The sequence below is a fragment of the Haliaeetus leucocephalus genome, unplaced genomic scaffold (genome assembly GCF_000737465.1).
Source record: "Haliaeetus leucocephalus isolate CR32 unplaced genomic scaffold, Haliaeetus_leucocephalus-4.0 Scaffold840, whole genome shotgun sequence".
NCBI lineage: Eukaryota > Metazoa > Chordata > Aves > Accipitriformes > Accipitridae > Haliaeetus > Haliaeetus leucocephalus.
In genome coordinates, this window is record NW_010973276.1 from 4,124,672 (window position 1) to 4,147,143 (window position 22,472).

Below are 22,472 nucleotides of genomic sequence, written 5' to 3' on the forward strand. Positions count from 1 at the left end.
ATCTAACTTCTTCATAAAGAGACCTGGCATCCATAAAGACGTATGAACAAGCCTGCAGTTAAGAACAAAGCTAAAAGCACCACTCTTGTGTGGCGTGGCAGGAGCTGCAGGTTTCCATTAACAGCCTTGTGTAGGTTTTCATTTTGTTTTTTTCAGGTATGTACCACAGATCAGTAAGTAACAGCATACCTCAGAATGAGTTTGAATCACCATAAGGTATTTTCTTTTACAGTATCAAAATACTCCACCCATCTTTAAAATAATTTATTTTAGGTCCTTAGAAGCTGTAGTAACTTATGGACTTTTTTTTTTTAATAGTGGTCCATCCACATGTAAGTTTTGCTTTAAAAACTAAAGAAGGCTGATAATTACATTAATCCTTACAATGTTGTTTCTTTACTGTGTCCATGTAACTTGTATCATCTTCTTCGGTGACTATCACAGTTGTAAGAACTTGGAAGATGATACATCCTGTACAAAGTCCTCTGTTACAGATAGAGTTTAATAAGTTCATCACTGACAGCTGATGGAGTTAACACACCGAGGTCTGTAAACAGTAACGTAATTAGTGATGGTGATGTGTAGTCAATCCAGGGGTGCTCCTCTGTTAGATTCTGACTTGTTTTCAGAGTGTCTGCTTTGTACTAGAAGGAAATGGAGACCATTAGCTATTATACAACTGCAAGTTAAAACCTCTGGGGCAAGAGTGGTACTATAGTCTTGAGCAGATGTTTGTGGTAGAACTGAAGGAAGTCAGTTGCTTTAAAATGAGGCATAGGCTGATGCCACCTTGGTCTCAGCTATTTTATCTTGTGTATGAAGTACAATTTGTAGTTCTGGAGTGTATTGATTTAACTGTTTCTTGCCCTCAGCTGCTCCTGTGCCCCAAAGGAACCGCTTTAGGAACTACGTTAGTATTAAGACAAATTATGGCTGTTTGGCATGTGACTGTAACATGGAGCAACTCCATATTATGTAAAGTAAGCTAGAGTAGAGAGATCCAGATAAATGAAGACATGCTTAGATGAAAATTTTTCATAGACACATAAGTGTGCATGAAGAGGTGGCTAAGAAGTAATTTTAATTTCTCTTACCTTAAACTTATCTGGGACATCCTGCTGATTTAGAGGGAAAAGTCTTACAAACTTGAAACTTTCTGCTACCACATAAAATGGCTTATTCTGAGCTTTGGCACACACAGCAATTTGATTAGTGCCAATCTGTGGAGACAGATGGAGAACAGTCAGTGCTAGCATGACATAATATTGCCCAGTTTCCAACAATAAATAGACGTTTACTGGATAACATCCAAATAGAAAAGACTTTTCAGAAAGCCTTGAATTCTTCAGAGAAACCAAACTTTAAAAGTCTAGAGTTTACAGAATGATGTAGTAAACTCACTACCTATTACCTTGTTAATAATGCCTCCGCTTTCAACTACGCCTTCAGCACCAACTAACACCAGGTCCACTTTCTCCATAATGTAGCTGTTCAAAGGGGGGGAAAAAGCCAAGTCTTATTGGGTAATATGACAAATGACTTGCTGAACAGAACAGAAATTAGTAATTCAAACAGTCTTTCACTTTTCTGAACTAGTTTTATCTACCTATGTAAGTCCATATGCTGTTATACATTCTTGGAGTGAGCTTTCATCTGCTTCCCTGGCAGGAATATTAAGTAACTGTACCTTCTCCAGCCATAGCTGACCTTGGCAATTGTGTAAATGCTGGGAGAAGTTGAAATCTGACTAGGAATGATACTCGGTTACAGGAACATGGGTTCCTGTGGTAAGTTTACTACCTACACAGTGAAGTGTAACTGCGCCGTGATAACCTTAGCCAAATACATAGAATGCTCCTCATCTAATCCCCTTTCTTTACATCCCTCCAATGTGTTTTGTTAATTGAAAATATAAATCTAAAAAGAAAACCATCAACTAAGTGATTTGAATAGACTTAAGGTGTGAAACAGGACTTGTAGACTTGTCCACTCAAGCCACTGTCTTCCCTAGATAGAGGTGCGTTGGTAAGCAGACTGGTACATATTCTCTTGGAGGCAGTCTCTCAGACATTTTGCACTTAGGCAAGAATTGAGGTTCAGATGTATTGTCGTTCTTTTTTTTCTCATGTTTTGGACTTATACTAAGCAGTAATTTAGCAAGTAGCTTAAGAAACCCCAAAATGATAACACATGCAAATTAGGAAAAAAGTTGCCTTTTTGCATAGCACCTCAGTTCTTTTTTACAGATATCCCCAAGTTCTACACTTAGGTCTGACTCCTTTTTTCATTCTAACTCACAAACATCAAATACTTGTTTTGTAGCAGACATACTCTCCTAATCGTGCACTTAAAGGTATAACTTGTTTAGCTTGTTTGATGACTATGACTAAGTAACAACCTCTGTAGTTTGAACAAGCTTCTAGGAAACTTACATGTAACACTATCAAAATAAAATTGTGATGAAGAATATTAAGCTTTAATGATCAGACTTACCCAACTGCAGCATCCAGAATCACAGTCACAGGAATGTTCAGCTTCCTCAGGGCTTTTGCCATTTTTTGCCTATTAAAAGAACCACATTTGAAGCTTTATAAGGCTCTTCTTTAAAGGCAATGCTAGAAAAATATTGTCTGAAAGACTGAAACCCGTAACTGCCCATGTTCCCTTGCCTGTAGTTTTGGCTTATGATGTACCCTCTAATAGAAAATAAGTTCTTGTGTAGAAATGGAAACAAACAGGTCACAACAAATGCAACAAAAGCAAAGTCAGTTTGTTTTAGCAGTCAGGAGTTACAGCTACAGAAAGATGAGTCAGTGAACTATTATTAAGACGACAGATTACCTAAACTGTTTCAGCTTTTCCATCAATAGGGTGTAAGAAACAAGAAATAAAGCATGGGGTGCATTGCTAGAAGTTGTTTCAGTGAAGCTGGAAAATTGTATGTATTCCACTGAACATCTTTGATTCTAGAGAGAGACTGGTTAGCAACATGTATTATCCGGTATGTAGGATTTATTGCTTATACACAGTATATGCTCTGAAGAGGGAAAGCTTGCTCTGCTGCTATCAGTAATTAATATATTTTATTTGGCATCTTCAAACAACATTGTTAGAGAAATGTACTTTGCTAAGCTTAAGATAATATTGATTATTTTAACCTACTTTTGAAGCAGACAACTAGAAATCAGTTGTCTCCCATCTCCCAAGGGAAAAGTAGGTTGCCTGGCACTGACTGAAAGTTTGCAAGCCTTTGAGGAAAACGTAGATAACACTGCAATTAGAGTATTTAGTATGGGGAATTACTTGCCAATATTGTTTTTTTTTTTACTTGTCCAGAATAATGTGATATTATTAGTGACAGTTACCATTTAAAATGCTGCTAACAAGCCTAGCAGCTTTTCTTAAGGTATGACAGATTTGATGCTAGCTGTAACTTACACTGTTAACCCAGATAAAAAACAAATTAACGAGTACTTGCCCTGCTTGATCTGGCTGTGATTCAGTAACATAAACACTGAATCGCTTCTTTGACTCAACGGCTGCTTCTAACACTCTGAGGACCACTCTTGAGTAGGCATGTGTCAATATTTGCTGTCAAAAAAACCATAGTCAGATATTACTTTTGCTGAGCTTTGGGAAACGTTTACTTTTGTAAATGGTGTCATGGCTTTTACTTCACACAACTGTCCATCAGTGTTAAATAATAATGTATGTCACTTGTACTCTACAAATCATAGGATAGCAAACCACCCTGTAAGCCAGACGTTTTGTGGCCAGCCCTGATGCAGCTAAGGGGTGATGATCTAGTACCTTAAACGCAAACTTGAAGCTGTGACTCCTCAGCACCTCTTGGACTGCATGGAAATGGAAGTGGGGGAGGAAATGAGTCTTAACAAAATAGAGCGAAGGGTGATGTTACACCTACGTACTTGCAGAAGCTACCATCAGACAACGCTGTTGTGAACGTTAATAAATTTCACTCCCTCCCGCCCCCGCTCTGTTTTTCCATTACTGCAAGCAGCAGAGCAACAGAAGGAGAGTGACCCTGCCTCTGCCTACTTACAGCACCATCTCTGATGAAAGGATGACACAGCTTGGCGATTTTGTTCCTCGAGAGAGAGACTTTCCTCAGGAAGATCTCCCCACGCTCAATCATGATTTCTTTGCACTTGGAGTAGTCCTGGAAAGCACAGCGATGGCTGCTGTGAGGCTGGAGGGTCCCCCCAGCAGGCAGCGCGGCCGAGCAGGGGGACAGCCGCCCTTACCGAGTACTCCAGGGAGGTGAGGCTGATGAAGCGCAGGAAGAGCTCCCCGCCGGAGGAGACGGCCACCGAGGAGTCCACCCGAGACAGGGTGTCGATGGCGGCCAGCAGGCTGCTCCTCAGGCCCTGGATGGTCTCCCCTGCGGGGAGGCAGAGGTGCGCGGTCAGGGCAGGGCTGGGCCTCAGCCCCGCGGGCCTCGCCGTGGGGAGACCCGCGGCAGAGGGGAGACCCCGTCCCGCCCGCGGCTGAGGGGGGACCCGGGCCCACCTCGGTCCTGCTTGAGGAAGCCCAGCAGCACGCGGATGGCGACCACGGCCGAGGCGACGTCGGGGTCGTCCCTCAGCTGCGCCCTGAAGGTCTCGATCAGGTCTGCAAGGCAACGGGGCGCGGTCAGGCCCGGCGCTACCCCGCGCCGCCCGCCCCCCACTCCCATTTACCGTCCGTGCTCATGGCAGCGCCCGCTCCGCTCCGCTCCGCTCCCCTCCCCCCCCGGCCGCCACACCGCCCGCCTCGCCTGGGCGTGGCGCCGCCCGAGCGACGGGACCCGTTCGGATGACGTAGCGCCGGGCCGTGGCGTCATCTCCAGGCACCGGGAGCAGCTGGCGCTGCCCACCGGCGCTATGAGCGCGGGTGAGGCGGCGGGTTCCCGGGGAGCGCGGCGGTGGCGGGAGGGGGGAGCGGTCGCCCGGGCCCAGCGGGCCTCAGCCCTGGGGCCGGCCGGGCTGCGGCCGCTCCGGCGGCCGGGTTCCTTCCGGAGGAGGCAGAAGCGGGGCCGAGAGCGGGGCTCTGGGGCGCGTCCCCGTCGCCCCCGTGCCTCCTAAGGGAAGCTCCGCCAGGCCCGTGGGGCAGCCCGCGCTGCCAGGCCGGCAGGTTCCCCGTGTTCCCGCCGCGGGCCGGGCCGGGCTCTGCCCGGCTCCTCTGAACTGCCGGGGTCCGGGCGAGCCCCGCCGCTCGGGAGCCGTCGGTCGGCGCTGCTCGGCGTTTCGCACGGAGCTTGGAGTGACGCTGCTGTGTTGTCACTTTTTCAGATGATGAGCTGAGCCTGCTGGTCATCGTCGTTGACGCCAACCCGATCTGGTGGGGAAAGAAGGCGCTGGGAGAAGCTGAGGTATGTCTTCTGGGTGTTGTTACTAGTGATGGTGATTTCTGAGGGAAATAGCTTTTTTTTTTTTTAAAAGTGTTAGTAAGTAGGCAACAGGTGGGGTTAGTCTTTGATTTCTGAGGTATGCTAACGTTGTCTTCTAAAATGGATGTAATGGCTATTAGAATACTCTTTTTACAGTAGCTACCCAGCGTTGTGTGTTTGTCAAAGCTTTTTTCCTAAATGCTTGCTATTAAGAAAGGAAGCTTGTTCTGTGTCTTCAAATTCAAGTTCTTCTAACTACAGTTATTTATGAGATTTCTTCTAAATTGCTTAACTGTGTTATTGTGCTATATCTACTTTTGTCTTTTTTTTTTTTTTTTTTAGCAGTTCACCCTGTCAAAATGCATTGATGCAGTGATGGTGCTGGGAAATTCGCACTTATTTATGAATCGCACCAACAGACTTGCTGTAATAGCAAGTCACACACAAGAAAGGTATAGCTGCTCCTTAACAGTGTAAATGTTTAAAGTGCACTTTCTTATATCTGTGTCCTGATTTTCTTGTTGGACTGAAGTATATAATTGAAACCAGGTTTAAATGCATAATGTATCATTGTCTTAAAAAGAGAAATCGACTAAAACAGTGTAGGAAAGAAATAATCTTAGTGCCTTACACAAAGCAACAAAAAGGCTTTTAAGACAGAAGGGAGGTTTAAACAGACTTTTACTTAAAAATGTATGGAGAGAGAGGATGGTAGAGATGCAGCAAGCAGGACAATGCAAGTGGCAGAAGTTTCCTGTTTAGTGGATATTTTTCCCCCAGATATTCATGAGTCTCAGGATCTACCCCTAAATGCAGGCATGGTATCTATTTGCCAGTTCTCTTAAGAGATGTCTTGAAAGGTGGGAGGTGAATGTGCATTTTACTCCATTTTGAGTTTGAAAATTGCCTGCCTTATGTAGTCTCTTTAATGTCTAAAGTATTTAAGTTATTTGAAATTATACTTCAGAGTATTGCTGTCTACAGCTGATTAGTTTATGGCATTTTTTTCTTACAAGGTTGAAGACAAAGCATGAATACTTTGTTTTTCCTCTGTTTCAGCCGTTTCTTGTACCCTGGGAAGCGCTGGGCTTTTGCCGATCCATTTGGAGATGGCGGTACTTCCATGGAATCTAATTGCTCTGGCAGCAAGGATGGAAAATATGAATTGTTAACAGCAATAAATGATGCGATTGCAGAAGAGATTAAAGACCTCATGACAAAAAGTAAGGAGAAGAAAATTCTAGGCTTAATATGCAGAATTGCAAAACACCTGGACTCTCAAGGAGTTGTAGGAATTTCCTTTATTTTGATCATGTGAATTTTAGTATGTTTAAAGTAGATGAGTTTATTATAGTTGACACTTCAGGTCTCTGTGTTAATACTATTTGCCAAAGATAAAACTTGTAGTATTTGGTATGGTGATGTTCAGCAACTGTTTTGTATATAAAAGTAACTTTTGCAGCTTCTCTTGTATTGCAGCTGACATGAGGGGCCAGCAAACAGAAACTCTGTTAGCAGGATCACTTGCTAAAGCACTTTGCTGTATCCTTTTGATGGCAGAATCTTCAAAGTCTTTATTTTAAGACTGTTTCTTATAAAATTAATTAAGATTTACTATTCCTGTTCTGTAATAATACTCAAAACTGAAACGTTTGCCTAATAACTGTGGGTCATGCTTATTAAAATGTGTGTTGGCTAAGGTGGTGAATACGTGGTATGGATACTGGAGTTATTTCCAAGAATAGAATGTAGATTCCTTAATGTCAGCTAATGTAGATATCAACAAGATGGGCAAAGAGGTAAAAGGTAACGCCTCTTCTCCTGTTTTGAATACTTAAATAAATATTTGAATTGGAATAACAGATGAAAATGCATATGTACATACAAATATCCATATGTTTTGACACACCGCTATTTCCAAAATCGGGGTGGTAATAGGTACAGGTTTATCCCGATTATTTGAAGTTGCCCAGTTTAAACTAGGTCTGGGTGACAATTAAAAGTAAAGGACTTGATCATTAGTCCACATTCTTACTCTGATTTTCTGTTGAATGCAAGTGAAACGAGTAAAACTGAAACTGGCATATCCTTAGAACAACTGGAGGTTGAAAGTCACAAAATGCACAAATCTTCCAAAGGGACCACCTGCAGAGCTGTGATGATAGTTTACTTTCTTACTCAGTTTTGGTCTTCCTCTTGTGACTTCTATAATCAGGAAAAGTGCTATTTGTGCAAATAGTTTTGCAAGGAGCATGTTGGTCTAGAATCAGCTATACATTTCAGATTACTTTGATCAATGAGAAATACCATATAACTTGAGATATGTGTTTCAACCAGTGAGTTGGTAATGAACAGCTTTGAACATTTCTTTCCTGATGAACATCAAACTGCTTTTGGACAATAAATTAAATGGGTCTGCTTTCATAACACGTCTGAATTAGTCCACAGGTGCTTGTCACTGGGACTGTAAAATAGTTTCGTATACATATTTTAACTGAGATGTTAGACCTAAAGTCTTGGATGTTAGATATCTGAGATGTTAGATGCTACAGAATTAAAAAGGCAAACTACAGGTGATAGAAACAATGTGCTCATGCATTTCTTTTTCTTTTTAATACTTAGCCAATCAAGAAATGAAATCAAGGATTTTGGTAAGAACTTTTGCTGACAGTTTTCTTTTAGTCTTGAAAACCACTGATATTATGTAGGCTAACAAGTTTGAATTGTTTTATTTAGGTCATAAAAGCAGCAGAAGACAGTGCATTGCAATATATGAATTTCATGAATGTGATCTTTGCGGCACAGAAACAGGTGAAGCTGACATTTTTTTCATATTATGTTATTTTTTATTAATGTGCAAAGATAAGAAGATTGTTCATTTCTCTTATGATAATGTTCTGATCAAGTGAAAGAGCTTCCCTATGGCTGTGGTGGTCCTGCAGCTGTAAAAGCATGTGCATTTATATGTGGAGTGCATTTATAGCAGAAACAGGTCATGACAGTAACACTGCTGAGGCTACATTGGTCCTAGCTGAATTTGTTTTTCATGTGTTTCATCTCTTTTCTTGCAGAGTATTTTGATTGATGCCTGTGTCTTGGACTCTGATTCAGGTCTTCTGCAACAGGTACAGACTTCCTGTTCTTGTTTGCTGTTTACCTTTATTTGTAGATACTTGATGCTAGATAGTTTGACATATTCCAAAGCTGTCGTCTTTCCTTTGTTTCAAGAGTGGGTGTGGAAATACGTTCAGTGAACCTGACAGTTCCAACATGCAGGCCTTGTGCAGGATGTGGGTATTTTAAATATCCTGTTAATCTCATAAAACATAATCATCTGATTATGCTCTCTGCTTTCCAGGCTTGTGACATTACGGGTGGCATATATTTGAAAGTGCCCCACATGCCATCCCTTCTGCAGTATTTGTTGGTAAGTCATTTAAAAAACACTTCACTGTTTTTCCTATATCACATATGAAATCTTACTGACTTTATTGACAAGGTAGTACAGCAGTACCATTCCAATTTGCAAAATATTTTTTCTCTGTTTGTGCAGTGGGTATTTCTCCCTGATCAAGAGCAAAGATCACAGCTTGTCCTTCCACCTCCTATTCATGTTGACTACAGAGCTGCATGCTTCTGTCATCGAAATCTCATTGAAATTGGTTACGTGTGCTCTGTGTGCTTGTCAAGTAAGTTTATAAATATTTAAGAGTCTGATTTCTTACATTCAAATGAACTATTTTAGTGAAAGCCAATTCTTTTATTTTCCAGTATTCTGCAACTTCAGTCCTATTTGTAGTACATGCGAGTAAGTGTTTCTTCTTCTTGTTTCAAGGGTGGGTGTGGAAATATGTTCAGTGTATCTGACAGTTCCTTTTTTTTATGTTTTTTTTCAGGACTGCTTTCAAAATATCATTGCCACCTGTCATGAAAGCTAAGAAGAAGAAATTAAAGTTAGCTGTGTAACAACATTATGTAAATACACCATTACCTCCTCCTGTAATTCCATGAAATGGAACATACTTGAGAAATTGATGGCACTTTTTATTAGGTATGGAAGAGAACTGTATGCAGTGTTACTACTTGTTTCATAAGGGATAAATATTTAAATCGTATGTCTTCTACACAGCCCTTTAAGTAACAAATCACTGTATTACCATGTAACCCGTGCTGTTTTAAATACTAATTCTTAATTGTGAGAGGAACCAGAAGTTGCAGCCTGTTAAGAGACGCACCCTGTGAAGTAGAAGGTATTCTGGCCACTGCAAAGTTTCACGCCTCCAAGTTATTTTCAAAGACAAGAAAGCTCTGATTCTTTTTGTATGTTGGTGTAAAGGTAAGAATGACCATTTCACTGGTGTGCAGGATTAGAACCTTAGTGCTACGTTATTCAGAGACTTCAACTTCTTGCTAGCTTTTGCTAGCGATTTTTAGACTGAAACAGCATTAGTTTCGAAATAAATGAGCCAACATTTTCAAGATGGCTTAGAACCCACCTTTTTTTAAAGAAAAAACCATGCTAGTTGTGCACTGCATGTGCACTCATATTGTATTCGTATTCCTTTGACTGTACTGTCTTTGTGGTATTTCTTTCTTGATTGGATATCTCTTCATTCATGAGTAAAAAGACCACCTTTGTTTAAAGTAAATGCAGATTGGCTGGTTAGTCTTTAAAGTTGTATTTTGAAACTGGAAAACAAAAAATGTAATTCTGTGTGACAGCAGGCACACTTTTTTTTAGTATGTGGTTTTACGTCTGGCATTGGACGAGTAAAAATGAAGGCTTTTGGATTAGTGTTTTTTATGGCAGAACATGAGGGTATGCTGTGTGCTTCTGAACATGGCTTTCACTTAGACAAATAATCACCCCTTTTAAAAAAGTAACTGTATAGTTTGGTTTTTTAACCTGTTGCTAGTAACCGATGTTTTCCCGAAAGGAATGCAGAGAGTAATTGTTTCCTACATAGAAAAAGACTTAAATTTTTTCCCCAAGGCGGATACAGGAATTTGTCATGTCTTGATACTTGCATCAGGTTTTTGTCCATGTAACAGCTATAGTGCCAGTCTTCTACTGGCTTGTTTGATTGTCAAAAGCTGTTTTGTTTGATGGCCGTATTTATAATTTACTTTGTATAAAACCTTTGTAATAAAACCTGTTCTTTTTCAAATGTGGCTAGATATTGGTATAATAACAGAAGTTTTTACGAGTGAGCTACACGGCTGCCTTGGAATGTCACTGTGTTGGCGGTAGATGAAGAGCCCGGTGGCGGACGTGGTCTGCCTGGAGTTAGGTGAGATAGGGACAGACGTGTCTGGGCTGTCTTGGTTGATTCCGCTTTCAGCTGTGCGATTGCCACCGTGAGGAGGAGGAGGAGGACGTGAGGCAGCCCAGCCGGGGTGTGCGACCGGCCGGCGGCCCCCGCCGCCTGCCTGCGCTCCCCGCTCCGCCTTCCCCGTGAGGCGGCCGCGTCGCCGGCAGCGCTTCCCGCCCCTTCCCGTTGCCATGGCGTCGCGCTGTCGCTGCAAGATGGCGGGCGGGCGGCTGCTGGCTTCGCGGCGCGGCCCTCCTTAGACGCCATGGAGGCTGCTTTCCTCGGGGCGCTGCTGCTGGCGGCACCCTGCCCCGGACAGCGGGCTTGGGACCCCGGTGGGTGGAGGGCGTCAGGGGCCGCCATGACTGGCAGCCTCCGGGTGGGTGAGGGATCTGCTGAGGGAAGGGGGCCAAAAGGGCGGCCGCGGGTGTGGGGAAAGGGGGGTCGGTCTGCGGCGGGGCCTTTCCTGACTGGCGGACGGCGGGTCCTGCCCGGGTGGGCATGAGGGGAGGCCACGGAGGCCCCGAGGAGGTCGGGGGCCTGTGGAGCCCCAGCCCCAACCCGAAGGTGCTGGCCCTGGAGTTTTCTGCCACTGCTTAGCGTTGGGGGAGACTCGGTGAGGGAAAGGTGCAGCTGCTTATGTTGGACCTTCCAACCTTGGTGAAGTCTGTAAAGGAAATTCTAGTGAAACTCCCAACTTGGAGCCGTAAACTTGAAAGTACGTCCGCATGCTGAGGGCAGTAGTCTGCAATTACTGGATCGAAGGTAGTGGTACGCCCCTGATAACCTGTCATGGCCACAAGAAATTAAAAAGTGTAAACTGGAGTTGGCAAGAAATGCTAAATATGTTGTTGCCTGACCTGTGTAGTATCCGCATGGGCCAGTAAGTACTGCAGTCTCCTGCCTTAATGTTACACTACTGCGTGTACTACTCAGTACGCTTACTGAGCATCTTGACAAATGTAAACGCGTGGTATAGAAAACTATGGTGAATCCACTGCTCTAGCACTTTGCAAGAATGTAAATACTATCCTGTACTAGGCATCACAAAATATTTTTGTTCTATTTGTGAGAATTTATAGGAAGGTAAGAATCTAGCCCAAGCATAAGACCCGAATATGTCTTACAGATGTTACCTTTTTCAGTTAGTGTGTGTTAAGACTTGTTTCTTTCTCTCTTTTTTTTTTTTTTTTTTTTTAGTCTTTCAGCCTTCATTTATCCATATGTCAGGGTCCACAGTAAATTCGTTTTTTCTTGGAAATTCTTCAGGAGTTAATTTTTCTGTAATTTTAAGTCCTATAGATGAAGAGACAGGTAAGAACACTTCACTTTCCCCCTCTCCCCCTGAGTAGTATGTAAATAAATATGTTTGAATTATTAATATTTTTGACACTAAAATTACTGGAGAAATGGCAATGCACTTCATTTAGTGCTTTAATAGTTAGTGAAATAGGAACTCCAAAGGACTTCTGCTGATTAGGCCCTTTAGTCCTTTGTTGACTCCTTGTCAGCTGGGCCTGAGAGTGTGCTTACTTGAAGGCACAAGAGGAGTTTAAATATACTTCTTATTTTCTAGTCTTTTCTAAGTGACAGTGGAATGCTTTTTAAATTTTTATTTTGATATAGGAAAATTGCAGCTTGCAAATTGCAGTGGAAGTAAAAGAGCTGGTGATTGGAATTTGAATGTAACTCCTGGTACGGTATGTAAAATACTGATTCTTCCTAAAAATGGGAAGGATTGAACTGTCATATGTTAAGGGCTAATGAAATGCTAGCAGAATGTTAATGTACTAACAGACCAGTTTGAATGTCTTGCCCTTGCCTTTTTTCCTTGATATATCCCTTTGTGTGGATGCCCTTGCTGGAGTTTACTGAGATGCAGCTTTGATGCTCGTTCCTTGTTGTCTTCCTACTCTCCAGAATTGCCTGTACTTCCTGGCTGGCTGTAGCATTTGAGACAGTTTCAGATCTGCTGGAAGGAGCTAATAGAAATAAAAAAGTAGTAGTTTTATACAGCCTGAGCTCTGGAACATCTATATTGGACTTGCCTTCAGTGTTATGTTATACATAATTCCTTAGGGGTCTTAGCAACTCTGCAGTCATTATAGTTTTCAACTGAAGGTAGCTGTAAAAACTGAAATTCACTTTTCAGTATTTGTTCTTTTCTTTAGAATTGTGTGTGTGATTTGTGAGGTAACTTAATCTGTGTGCATGCCTTAAAAAGTTCTGTGGACAGTTCATATCCTCACTGTATTTGCTTATCTCGGTAGCAAACTCTTTGTCATTCCACTCTCAACAAATGTCTGATTTTATAGAGGAAGAATATTATTGTATTGTAGTGCTGACAAAACACAGTGGTACTGAAACTTGTCTTTCAAAAGCTGATGAGTGGTATAAATAAGAGTAATCTAATACAAGCCATTAAAGCTGTCAAACTTTATTTTGCGTTTTTCAGAACACTTCCAAAGTGACTGTAAGCTTGACTAGAAATCTGCAGTTGTGTTTGCCGAATGTCACTGACTGCTGCACAGCACCTCTCTGCGTGGTTGAAACACTTCAGGTTTTAGCTTGCCGTGATTCAGTGATGTTGGCGCGTCTCCTGATTCAAGCTGAAATATATACCAACTCTTCCTTTACAGGAAATGTGTCAGGTAAGCGTTTAGGTATGCTAAAGAAGAAATGGCATTTTGTCTGTTCTTTTCCTCCATATATGAAAAAGTAAAAATTGGGATTTGGGCAGCAATAAGAGATACTGTATAATAATTAATGGAATTTAACAAAAGGTTTGTACACTTTTGGAATAAACTGCAATGCCTGTTGTCTGTTTATTTGGATTCCAGTCCATTTAATCTGATTTTTATCTTTTTTTTTAAATTATTTTTATTTTTATTTTTAATTCTTTTACAGAAAATGCAACTATCATCCCAAACCAGGTGTTTCAGCCCTTGGGCTCTTGTCCTTGTGACTTGACAGCAGGAGCATGTGACGTTCGTTGTTGCTGTGATCCGGTACTTATTTCATATTAAACTTTGATTAAGTGTTTTCAAATTTTCTAGGCTCTTCCTATTGTCTGGTTGGAGATAAAGGTACTGAATGCTTCAGGCTAGATGGGGCTAGAGGGCTTGTTTGGATTTTCCAGTATTTCTAATAGTAAATATGACCTCTCTCTACAAGATTGGTTTGATTTACCTCTAAGTATGGCTGTAGTGCCTATGGTAATGCAATTACCGTGCAACAAAGTGACCATTCTTTTCCCTTGCAGGAGTGTACACCAGACTTGAAGCAGTTATTCAATGAATCGTGTTTCACTGGGGTGTTTGGTGGGGATGTAAACCCACCTTTTGATCAGCTGTGCTCTTCTCAGTCAATGGAATATACACCTGACTGGTTTCCCTTCCTTTGTGTACAGTCTTCTCTTAACAACACACCATTTCTTGGCTACTTTTACCATGGCTCTACGTAAGTCTTAAGAAAATTTATTTTGTCAACACACACGTTAGGCATACTACCAAAAACATAACCTGTCTTTATAATGAAAGTTATTTTGAAATTGGAATTTTAGTGTGTGAACTTTAAATGCAAATGGAGAAATGTCATTGGTTCTATATGAGAACATGGGACATGAAAGCAAATGTATAATTATTTGTTTGAGGTAGAGAGTAAAGAACTGTTTAATTTTTAAACTTATTTGCAGTTCTACACCCAAAGTTCCTTCATTTAAGATCCCTTTACAAACTTCTCCTGGGAAACTTTTCACTGGTTACGGACAAGGAGATCCAATTATGACAGAAGAAAATGAGTATTTTACCATCCCCCAGGTAATCTTTTTGTGTTTAGGAGCTTTTGATTCCTCTTGGTTTGTTTGATACTCTCTGTATATCACACTCTTTATGGCTTTGTAACCAGATTCTGAAACTTGCTGTTGTGAAGTGGTAGAATGTTTTTCACCCAAAAAAAAGGCACAAAATTCTTATTAAAAGCAAACATTATCCTTCCTGATCCCCCTGCCCATCCCCCCAAATGGAAGTGTCTTAATTATCTCAAGAAGTAAAAGCAAGCTTGGCAACCCAGTTAATAGTTTATGACTTGTCATGTTTCTATATTTTTTGGTTTGCCTGCTGTATTACTGAGCACTATAGTTGGTTTTCCCTTTGAATCTTAGTTATCTGGTTGTACTTTTTTCAAATTCCTTTTGCATTTTAGAGAGACTTGTTTGTTATAATTATTTTGACAAATTAAGATGAAGCTATACTGGATATTGAAACTATTTCTAAAGCTGTGCTTTTAAAATTTTAACCTCTCTCTTGCTACAGCTTGAGGTATTTTGATAACATCAGATTACTTGTTTGTCAAGTGTCATATATGGCTGTAGTACACACTTGGAGCATTTCACTAACAAATAGTCTTCAAATGAAAAGCAAGGGGCTAGAAAAGAGTCCAACATCCTTATTTCTGTTGAACCACCTGCAGCGATCCATGGCTGGACAGTGTGTTGGAAATGCCCCTGTAGCGTATCTCCAGAACTTTGATGTCAAATGCCTTACCAATCTAGCATCTTACAGGGAAGGACTGCCCCATGACATCCGGATAAACAGTGGTACTGGAGGTATGCTGCAAAAAACCCTAACAGAAATGTGTTTTATGTTTCTCAGAGCTGCTAGAACAGAGCAAACCCAAGGGTTGTTGACATAGTAGCTACATGTTATATCTTTGTTATCTGTGGCTGTAGTTCAGCGTTTGGGGATGTTCTATTCCTGTTTCTGATGACCTCCTAGCAAGTGTCCCACTATTTCCCAAGACTTAGGATACAAGAAATAGTGGGATTGGCCTTTGTTTCCCATTTATCTGTTTCTGGTGACTCATACTGGTTATGGCTACACATGACAGAACAGCACCTCTTGCATTATTTTCAGACTGTTGCAGAGCCCTTTTTCTGTCAAGAGGGTGCAGTATCATCATTTTAGAATTAGTGAGAAATGGTTACTTTCTGCATTACGAAAGTATATACTTAGGAAGTGTCGTTCTGGAGTTTGAGGTTATATGATTACCAGCATGAAGATAATTTATTTTACGCTCCGTAATTGTCTAATTTTGTTCGTCTATATTACTTTTGTAAGACCCAGAGATAACTAGCTATGCTCTCAAAATACATAAACAGTTTGGTCCTTTACCAAAATTAATTTTCCAAATAATTTTCTACTCAAGTTTCTTAACAACAAGGGTTGCACCTTGGATGTGAAAACAGTATGTCTGTCTCTCTTACTAGTCAAGATTACTGCAGTGTTTGTCTTTCATTCTCAGACTTCATCCAACAAAATGTCATCTATAGGACCATCACCGACATGGGCAAATTCATCACTGGAAGTGGTACGTCTCTTCCATTTAATAAATATGTTTCTTGCCTAACCTGGACTATATAAGAAATATATTATTTTGATGCCTAAAATGTTTACCTGCTCCAATCCTTAGGAAGGATCTTGTATGTTATCTAATTCTCAAAAAGTAAACTGTTCAGCTTGCTGCAAAGCAGAAAGTATTTAATTTACCCCAACTTCATTTAAAGTTGGTCAAGAAATTGGGTCCCTTAGCTTCCATTAAAAGTAATTTTTGAGAAGAAAAAAAAAAATAAAGATACAAAGAACGCTTTTAAAAAACCTTCAGTATGAGCATGGAAGTGGGGCGAGATGGGCAGACTGTAAGCAGATGTATATGTCTCTGTTCTGTAATCTCTCATTCCTTTTTAAGGCCTTTTTGAGCCAATGAAGCAGTTACTTGATGTAGAACAGTGGTTCCCAGCCAGTGGGAAGATAATGCAGCATAAATGAAGCTAATGGAATCCAAGCTAATGGAATCCAAGCTAATGTGTTTTTCTGGGCAGTGGTGGCTCTCTGGGAGGGATGAGATGAGAGCAGAGGGAGTCCTGAATCCACCGAAGTGCATCAGCTGGTGATGTAAAGTCCAGTGCTGGGTTCTGCTAGAGAGGTTTAGCTACAAAAAGACCTGGAACCACTGATATTAAAGTATTGATAAGTTAGGGGATTGTATTGTTACACTGTCCTAATGAGATGGGACTTAAACAAATGAAATAAATTCTCAAGAAGATGAATGTTATAATTTCCAGAATTTTGCCAGAGTTTTTTAATGTGTTCTTTTTCAGCTACAGAAACATAGCTTTCTCATTAGCAGTGCTTTTCATTGTGGCCTTTTTACTTCTTCTGCCAGAAAGCCTTCATACTGCTGAGATTCTATGTCAAAATGTAACTTTTGCAGAGCATTATACGTTCATTTGGAAAGACAAGAGCATAGAGCAAATAAATGTCACAGTCTTCCTCGGAAGTTTGTGTGATGGAGGTATGATGAAATTTCTTTTACGATTTTTTATTTACTTTTTTTTCTTCAGCATGGAAATTCTGTGATAGAATCTCTTATTTACTAATACTTCTTAAAAAGAATTTCCCCTGGACTCTAGGAAGAAAATTTATGGGGCTGATTTCCATTAATTTGTATTAGTTTGAATCTTCTGTTACTAATGAAGGATGGAAGTTTGTATCCTACATAGAGCATACCTTTTCCTAATTTACAGCATACTTTTTGCTAATTTACTTCTCTAAAAGTAAAGTCATATTTTTTCTCTTTTACCAGAAATACTGATGCAGAGATTCACAGTCAAATTTCTAAGTTTAAAGAGTACTAATTCAGCAGAACTGTTTGGGAATCCAGGTATTAATACTTTACTTTGCCTCTTAAAAGTGAAAAGAAAAAAAATTTCATACGGTACAGATTATTATCAGTGACTATGTTTTAGATCTCTTTCATACGTCCTCATGTTGCTAGCCCCCACCTTCCTGTCTTAATGCACTGCCAATTGTAATAGCAGTGGTTGGTTCTTAGGCTTTTGTTGTATAGATATTGATTATTTAAAGTGGGGGTATTCCTACTGTAATGGACATGTCTGTTCATTTACTTCAAGATTGATGATGTTTATTGTTAAAACAATGCTAATGCTTATAGATTCTTACACAATGTTAATGATTTACCCTTCTATGTTTAGGTTATCAAGTTGGAAAACCAGTGAGAGCTGCAAATATGAATGCTTCTGATACTTTTGGAAGCCTAAACATTTGGCAGCCAGGTACTGGCTTGTGAGGTTGCAGCTTCAACTGTAGTTAATGCTAAAATGTTGGTGGGTTTTGTGGGTTTTTTTTGTTTGTTTTTTTTTTGTATTTTTTTTAAACATATTTTAGTTAAGAATCTCTGCCAAATTTTGCTTTTCTAGACTATTCCCTAGACTTTTGTTCAAACTTCAGTGAGTAAACCTCTAATGCTTTCTTGGAAAATTTAACTTGAATGGACTTGTATCTTTTTTTTTAACTATACCACTTGGTGTTTTGCATTCTAATGTTTGATATTTTTGCACAAAATTGAAAGCTAAAGATCAAAAGGTTGATATAGGAAAGCTCAAGTAAGATGTTTTCATTTCATAGCTGGCAGAGGTTTATGTATGTCGGCAACTTATACACCAGTTTTATTCGGACTAGATTCGTTCTCTGGGTGCATTCTAGAAGTTGGTATTAATGAAGATTGCAGCCTTTTAAGGTGAGCTACATAGGTTGAATTGTTTTTCCCTGCATCCCTCTTGCTTATTACACATTTCTCCACAAGTGCCTACTATCAGCACTGTTACATTCTTTTTAAATGTTCATGTATGCATTTCAGCTTTCTGTGGTTGATAGTGTCATTTTTTTTTACACAGGAAATTATAATAATGGTTTCACTTGCTCTCTCTGTATTCAAATGAGGATTATGTGGGGGTGGAATCCTTTGCCATTGCTTCCCTTCAACACATAACTCAGTAGTTCAATTTTGTTTTTGTTGAGTGATAACATCAGGTCAGGAAATAATGTTGCAATCCAGAATGGTAGACAGTACAGATTTACTTTTTGTGTAATCTTACATTCTTATTTTGCAGAGGAAATGTAACTGAGAAATTGAATTCATTAATACAAGCTACTCACATTGGAAAGAGGGACAATTCAAGTTACAGTGATCTAAATGACTGGGTGGAAATTATACGTAAGTGAGGTTTGTGGTGTTGTTTGTAGTCTAAATATGCCCATATGATGAATGGAGCATCTCAAAATAAACCCAAAATGTCATTTCAAATGCCTAAAGATACTGATCTGTGTATCTGGATCCATCCATCCATATATGTGTACACACATGCATATAACTGGATGCTGCACTAACATGTATTTTACTGTCAGCCTGCACACATATGACTTGGTATTTTAGTTCTCTGTTGATAAAGTACTCCTTTTCTTTATGTGTATTTTACGTAGAGAAAACATTTTTTTTTTCCTGTGTTCCTGTGTGACAGTTACCAGTATTTCACTGCACTGTGACAATAATATAACTCTAGAAAAGATAATGTTTTCCATAATATTTCCATTTAAATAACTCTGTTCTCCTCCATAGGTCTTGATCCATTTAATTCTGATATCAATGTGAGCACTGGAAGCTTAAAAGGCATTTGTCCAGATATTCCTGCAAATCTGAATATTCGCATAATCTTTGCTGATGTGGGTGCAGTACAAGGGATTCCCCAGCAAGAGATTCTTGCTGTGCAGATCAGGTAGAGAAAGTTGTGTCTTGCTATCTGACAAATAAATATTTCCTTTTGAGACTTGCTTATATAACATATCCAGATTAAATTTTACAAACAAAGATGTTATTTTGTTATTTCTAATTTTTTACATGCCTTTTATTTGTGCAACGCAAATTCCTTTGATCACAACCAGGTTTGCCTAAAAAAACCCTAATGGTTAAAAGTAGACAATCTTTCTACTTCACTGAAATATTAAATAAAATCTATGATGCTGCCAGTAGTAGGTATATGCAGGGCATTCCATCGGAAGAATGTTTTAATTTCTTATCATGTAGTGGAAGTGATAACATTGTCCTGTGTTCTGGCTTACCCCAATGTAGAGCTCTAGTTGAGAGCTGTGGTAAATGCTTTATTCTTTCCTGAAGCAGGGGATTTCCACTCTTTTTTTCCCAAGTCAATCCCAATCAAATACATGGGATTCTGTTCCACTTTACCTCATTTCCAGAGTTTGTAAGTTCTTTCCCTGCATGGTGTTGAAAATCCAGAGATCATCAGCCTTCTCCTACATACTGTGTATTTTATCCTTTCATAGTTATTTTTAGGCTCTAAATTTCCATTTACAGCCCTCAAGTAATAGTTATGCATATTCTTACAGTTACTCAACAGTCATATGGCAATTCCAGTGCGGGCTTATCTGTGAAAACAGCATCAGCTTTCTTCCCATCACTGCTTCTGTTCAGTTTATTAAAGTGCCAGCTCAGCCACCCATTCCAATGACAAGGTAATTTTTGTAAAAATGTTGATATTTCGCATTATGTTAAGCAGATGTAATGTGAATAGTGGTGATCAAAAGGTTACTTAAGTTTGGTGCAGTACAGAGCAAGAAGGCCTGGTTCAATTACTGAGTAACAATTCTGTTAGTGCCAATGTTCCCCAGGAGCATGAAGAACAGGAAGGCCTATAAATTACCTGGCAAAGTTGTCATTTGGTTTTGGCCGAAAAGCTTCTGTGTCATTTACTTGAGTGGATAAGGGGTGCTGAGTGAGGCTCCCAAACTATCCATTATCTGAAAATGTTTATCACAAATGACAGAAACGGAGTAAGAGGGGAGGCTTCTGTTTTTATTAGACAAAAAAGTCGTAAGAGATTAACGAGAAGCTGGTGGTTTAGTTTTGTTTTTTCCCGTAATCTGGACACCTTTTCACTCTGTTTTCCACTTGTGCTGGTGTTCTGGTACTGTAGTTAATAAAGCTCGTTTGTTTGGGTTTTTTTCCCCAGATTTCAGATTAATTATACAGAATTTGACTGCAATCGAAATGATGTGTGCTGGCCACAACTTTTTTATCCATTGACACGGTTTTATACAGGTAAAAATAATAAGCAATGTGGAATGCCATGAACTGGCCATACTTTGAAACATTGTTAGGTGTGTGGAGTTTAGTCTGAAAGAATGCTTTGTAGTAGGGAATTAAAATTTCTTTTTTAGAAAGCATGGTCCAAAAAATCTGTTTAATTTTTTGCTTGATAATGCATTGATTTCTTAGACTAGTGGAAAAAATAATTACTAGGAGCCCTTTCTCAATAAGATTGAAATTTTGTGAGTATCTGTTTGGCAGAGAGAGATTCTTTTTCACTCCCCTGTATAGTTTGGAGGGAGGTATGCTTTCTGTAGCAAAGGAGAATATATTGCTTTATGATAACTGCTGTGTTTTCCATTTCCTACTGTAATTGTAGGATTGTCAGTGTGTGTCATTGCCCTTGAAGGGTAGAGGGGACACTTTATTTCTCACTTTGCCAGTGTATGTTTTTCAGTCAGCCCACATGAGTTCCAGTGAAAATTTGCCATGTTGGTAAGACAGTTGCTTTTAAAATTTCCTCTGTGTAAAACTGTGGTGGATAACATTTCGTGGGAGCCTCTGTAGGTTAAATGTCTGGCATTTCAAAGGGCATCAAGGCACTCGGACTCTGTGCCGAGAACTGCATGGGCAGAGGCAACTGCCCGTGTTTATTATCTGCACAACTTCAGGGACTAAAGTTACGGGAAGTACAAAGTTTCCTAAGTATGAAGCATCTTGATTTGTGCTCTGTTATTTTATTCAGGCTATGTATATGCTTTAATCTGTATCTTCTGGGTTGTTGTCTAAACTAAAATTAGGCTCTCATATGCTTATACTTTTTTTTTTTTTCTTCTTTTTTTTGCAGGAGAGCCGTATTCCCAGTGTCTTGCAAAAGGCCTGTCATTGGCATTTCTTGTTTTACTTGCAGCAATTATGAGTAACCCTTGGTTTTCTAAATTATGGAGTAGTTCCTTGGTTTAAAAACGTTGATGTAAAGAGAACCACTTTTGTTAATATGTTAAGTACTTTGCAGTAAAACTTATGGATAAATATTCTTGGATTTTGTAGACATTTTGTGTAAACATTTAAAGATACATCAAATTAATAGTCTTATGGTATACAGAAAATGGTTGTGTTATTTAACAACAAAAAGCAACAGAAGTATTTTTAAGCACTGTGCTTGTAGCAGCAGGAGCGCAGAGTTGACTTCAACAGGGTGAGCTCTGCCTGAGGGGCTGCTCAGGGGCCAGTCCAGCCCGGAGGCTACAGGGGGGTCGGGGCGGCCCTCACGGATGGGCCGTTGTCCTGTCAGGCTTGTTCTCCTCTCCTGGTGTAGCGGGTCAAGGCGTCAGTTCCTTTCCGTGGTGAACCCCTCACGCCCACCTGTTTGTTGGAGCGGTGGACCGATTATTCTCCCTTTTGAAAAGTATTAATGCTTCAGGTGTTTTCATGCATTGGTCTGTAATTGTCTTTTCCAGTTAACTCTTTGTGTGGGCAACCTGTACCTGCTCGGGGCTACACAGGGTACAGAAAAACATTTATGACCGATCTTCTTCAGCTGATCGAGTATGACGTTCCACTTGGGATTCTCCTGCGGGTCGGCTCTTACATCACTGAGAGGATTGTATCTTCTCCTTTACGTCCTCCCACAGGGCAGCCTTGCCCGGGGTGAATCCGTGACTGCCAGCGTGCTGTTTTCCCTCCCGTTTTTCGGGTTCGCCGTGGGTGGGAGGCTGCTCCCCGGGAGGAGTCGCCGACAAGCAGCAGCCTGCCCCCGGGCTCGAGGCAGGGGCTGCCGGCCTAACCAGCCTTCGGGCTCCGGCCGCGCT

The 22,472-nt window shown here is 40.4% G+C and overlaps 3 protein-coding genes across 5 annotated transcripts; 2 read left to right on the forward strand and 1 right to left on the reverse strand.

Annotated features, from left to right (window-relative positions):
- Positions 1–70: 70 nt before the first annotated feature.
- On the reverse strand, positions 71–4,765 carry EIF2B1 (eukaryotic translation initiation factor 2B, subunit 1 alpha, 26kDa). Its single transcript, XM_010582234.1, has 9 exons — positions 4,701–4,765; positions 4,531–4,632; positions 4,266–4,402; positions 4,064–4,180; positions 3,479–3,591; positions 2,494–2,562; positions 1,412–1,487; positions 1,095–1,220; positions 71–644 (listed from the first exon to the last, which is right to left on the reverse strand). Exons 1-9 carry the CDS (start codon positions 4,711–4,713, stop codon positions 489–491), a joined length of 909 nt encoding a protein of 302 aa, XP_010580536.1. The 5' UTR covers positions 4,714–4,765; the 3' UTR covers positions 71–488.
- Positions 4,766–4,849: 84 nt separating this feature from the next.
- Positions 4,850–10,109, forward strand: GTF2H3 (general transcription factor IIH, polypeptide 3, 34kDa). Of its 2 annotated transcripts, none has more exons than XM_010582242.1 (13): positions 4,850–4,893; positions 5,292–5,371; positions 5,732–5,841; positions 6,449–6,612; positions 6,869–6,931; positions 7,157–7,195; positions 8,012–8,040; positions 8,126–8,200; positions 8,461–8,514; positions 8,748–8,816; positions 8,943–9,078; positions 9,161–9,197; positions 9,286–10,109. In XM_010582242.1, the coding sequence occupies exons 1-13, from the start codon at positions 4,884–4,886 to the stop codon at positions 9,353–9,355; spliced, it is 936 nt and encodes a 311-aa protein (XP_010580544.1). In that variant the 5' UTR covers positions 4,850–4,883; the 3' UTR covers positions 9,356–10,109. The 2 variants fall into 2 exon arrangements, with proteins under 2 accessions (XP_010580544.1, XP_010580545.1); XM_010582243.1 differs by having other exon boundaries at positions 7,166–7,195.
- Positions 10,110–10,872: 763 nt separating this feature from the next.
- On the forward strand, positions 10,873–22,082 carry TCTN2 (tectonic family member 2). 2 transcript variants are annotated; one of them, XM_010582240.1, is made up of 18 exons: positions 10,873–11,036; positions 11,902–12,015; positions 12,328–12,401; positions 13,157–13,352; positions 13,609–13,709; positions 13,964–14,160; positions 14,396–14,519; positions 15,172–15,307; positions 16,003–16,068; positions 16,924–17,052; positions 17,344–17,421; positions 17,753–17,833; positions 18,186–18,297; positions 18,671–18,774; positions 19,177–19,333; positions 19,962–20,087; positions 20,585–20,673; positions 21,509–22,082. In XM_010582240.1, the coding sequence occupies exons 1-18, from the start codon at positions 10,967–10,969 to the stop codon at positions 21,622–21,624; spliced, it is 2,070 nt and encodes a 689-aa protein (XP_010580542.1). In that variant the 5' UTR covers positions 10,873–10,966; the 3' UTR covers positions 21,625–22,082. The 2 variants fall into 2 exon arrangements, with proteins under 2 accessions (XP_010580542.1, XP_010580543.1); XM_010582241.1 differs by lacking the exons at positions 10,873–11,036; positions 11,902–12,015 and having other exon boundaries at positions 12,330–12,396.
- The last annotated feature ends 390 nt before the right edge of the window (positions 22,083–22,472 follow it).

What these genes read in the sequence shown, in the direction of transcription:
- EIF2B1 (XM_010582234.1), bottom strand. An exon ending in CTTCCTCAAGCAGGACCGAG is followed by an intron (nt 4,403 to 4,530) that starts GTGGGCCCGGGT and finishes GCCTCCCCGCAG; the next exon opens with GGGAGACCATCCAGGGCCTG. An exon ending in TCACCTCCCTGGAGTACTCG is followed by an intron (nt 4,181 to 4,265) that starts GTAAGGGCGGCT and finishes TGTGCTTTCCAG; the next exon opens with GACTACTCCAAGTGCAAAGA.
- GTF2H3 (XM_010582242.1), top strand. An exon ending in GCAAGTCACACACAAGAAAG is followed by an intron (nt 5,842 to 6,448) that starts GTATAGCTGCTC and finishes CCTCTGTTTCAG; the next exon opens with CCGTTTCTTGTACCCTGGGA. An exon ending in ATTCAGGTCTTCTGCAACAG is followed by an intron (nt 8,515 to 8,747) that starts GTACAGACTTCC and finishes TCTGCTTTCCAG; the next exon opens with GCTTGTGACATTACGGGTGG.
- TCTN2 (XM_010582240.1), top strand. Translation starts at nt 10,967, where the DNA reads ATGGAGGCTGCTTTCCTCGGGGCGCTGCTGCTGGCGGCACCCTGCCCC. An exon ending in CCTAAACATTTGGCAGCCAG is followed by an intron (nt 17,834 to 18,185) that starts GTACTGGCTTGT and finishes TTCATTTCATAG; the next exon opens with CTGGCAGAGGTTTATGTATG. An exon ending in TGACTGGGTGGAAATTATAC is followed by an intron (nt 18,775 to 19,176) that starts GTAAGTGAGGTT and finishes TCTCCTCCATAG; the next exon opens with GTCTTGATCCATTTAATTCT.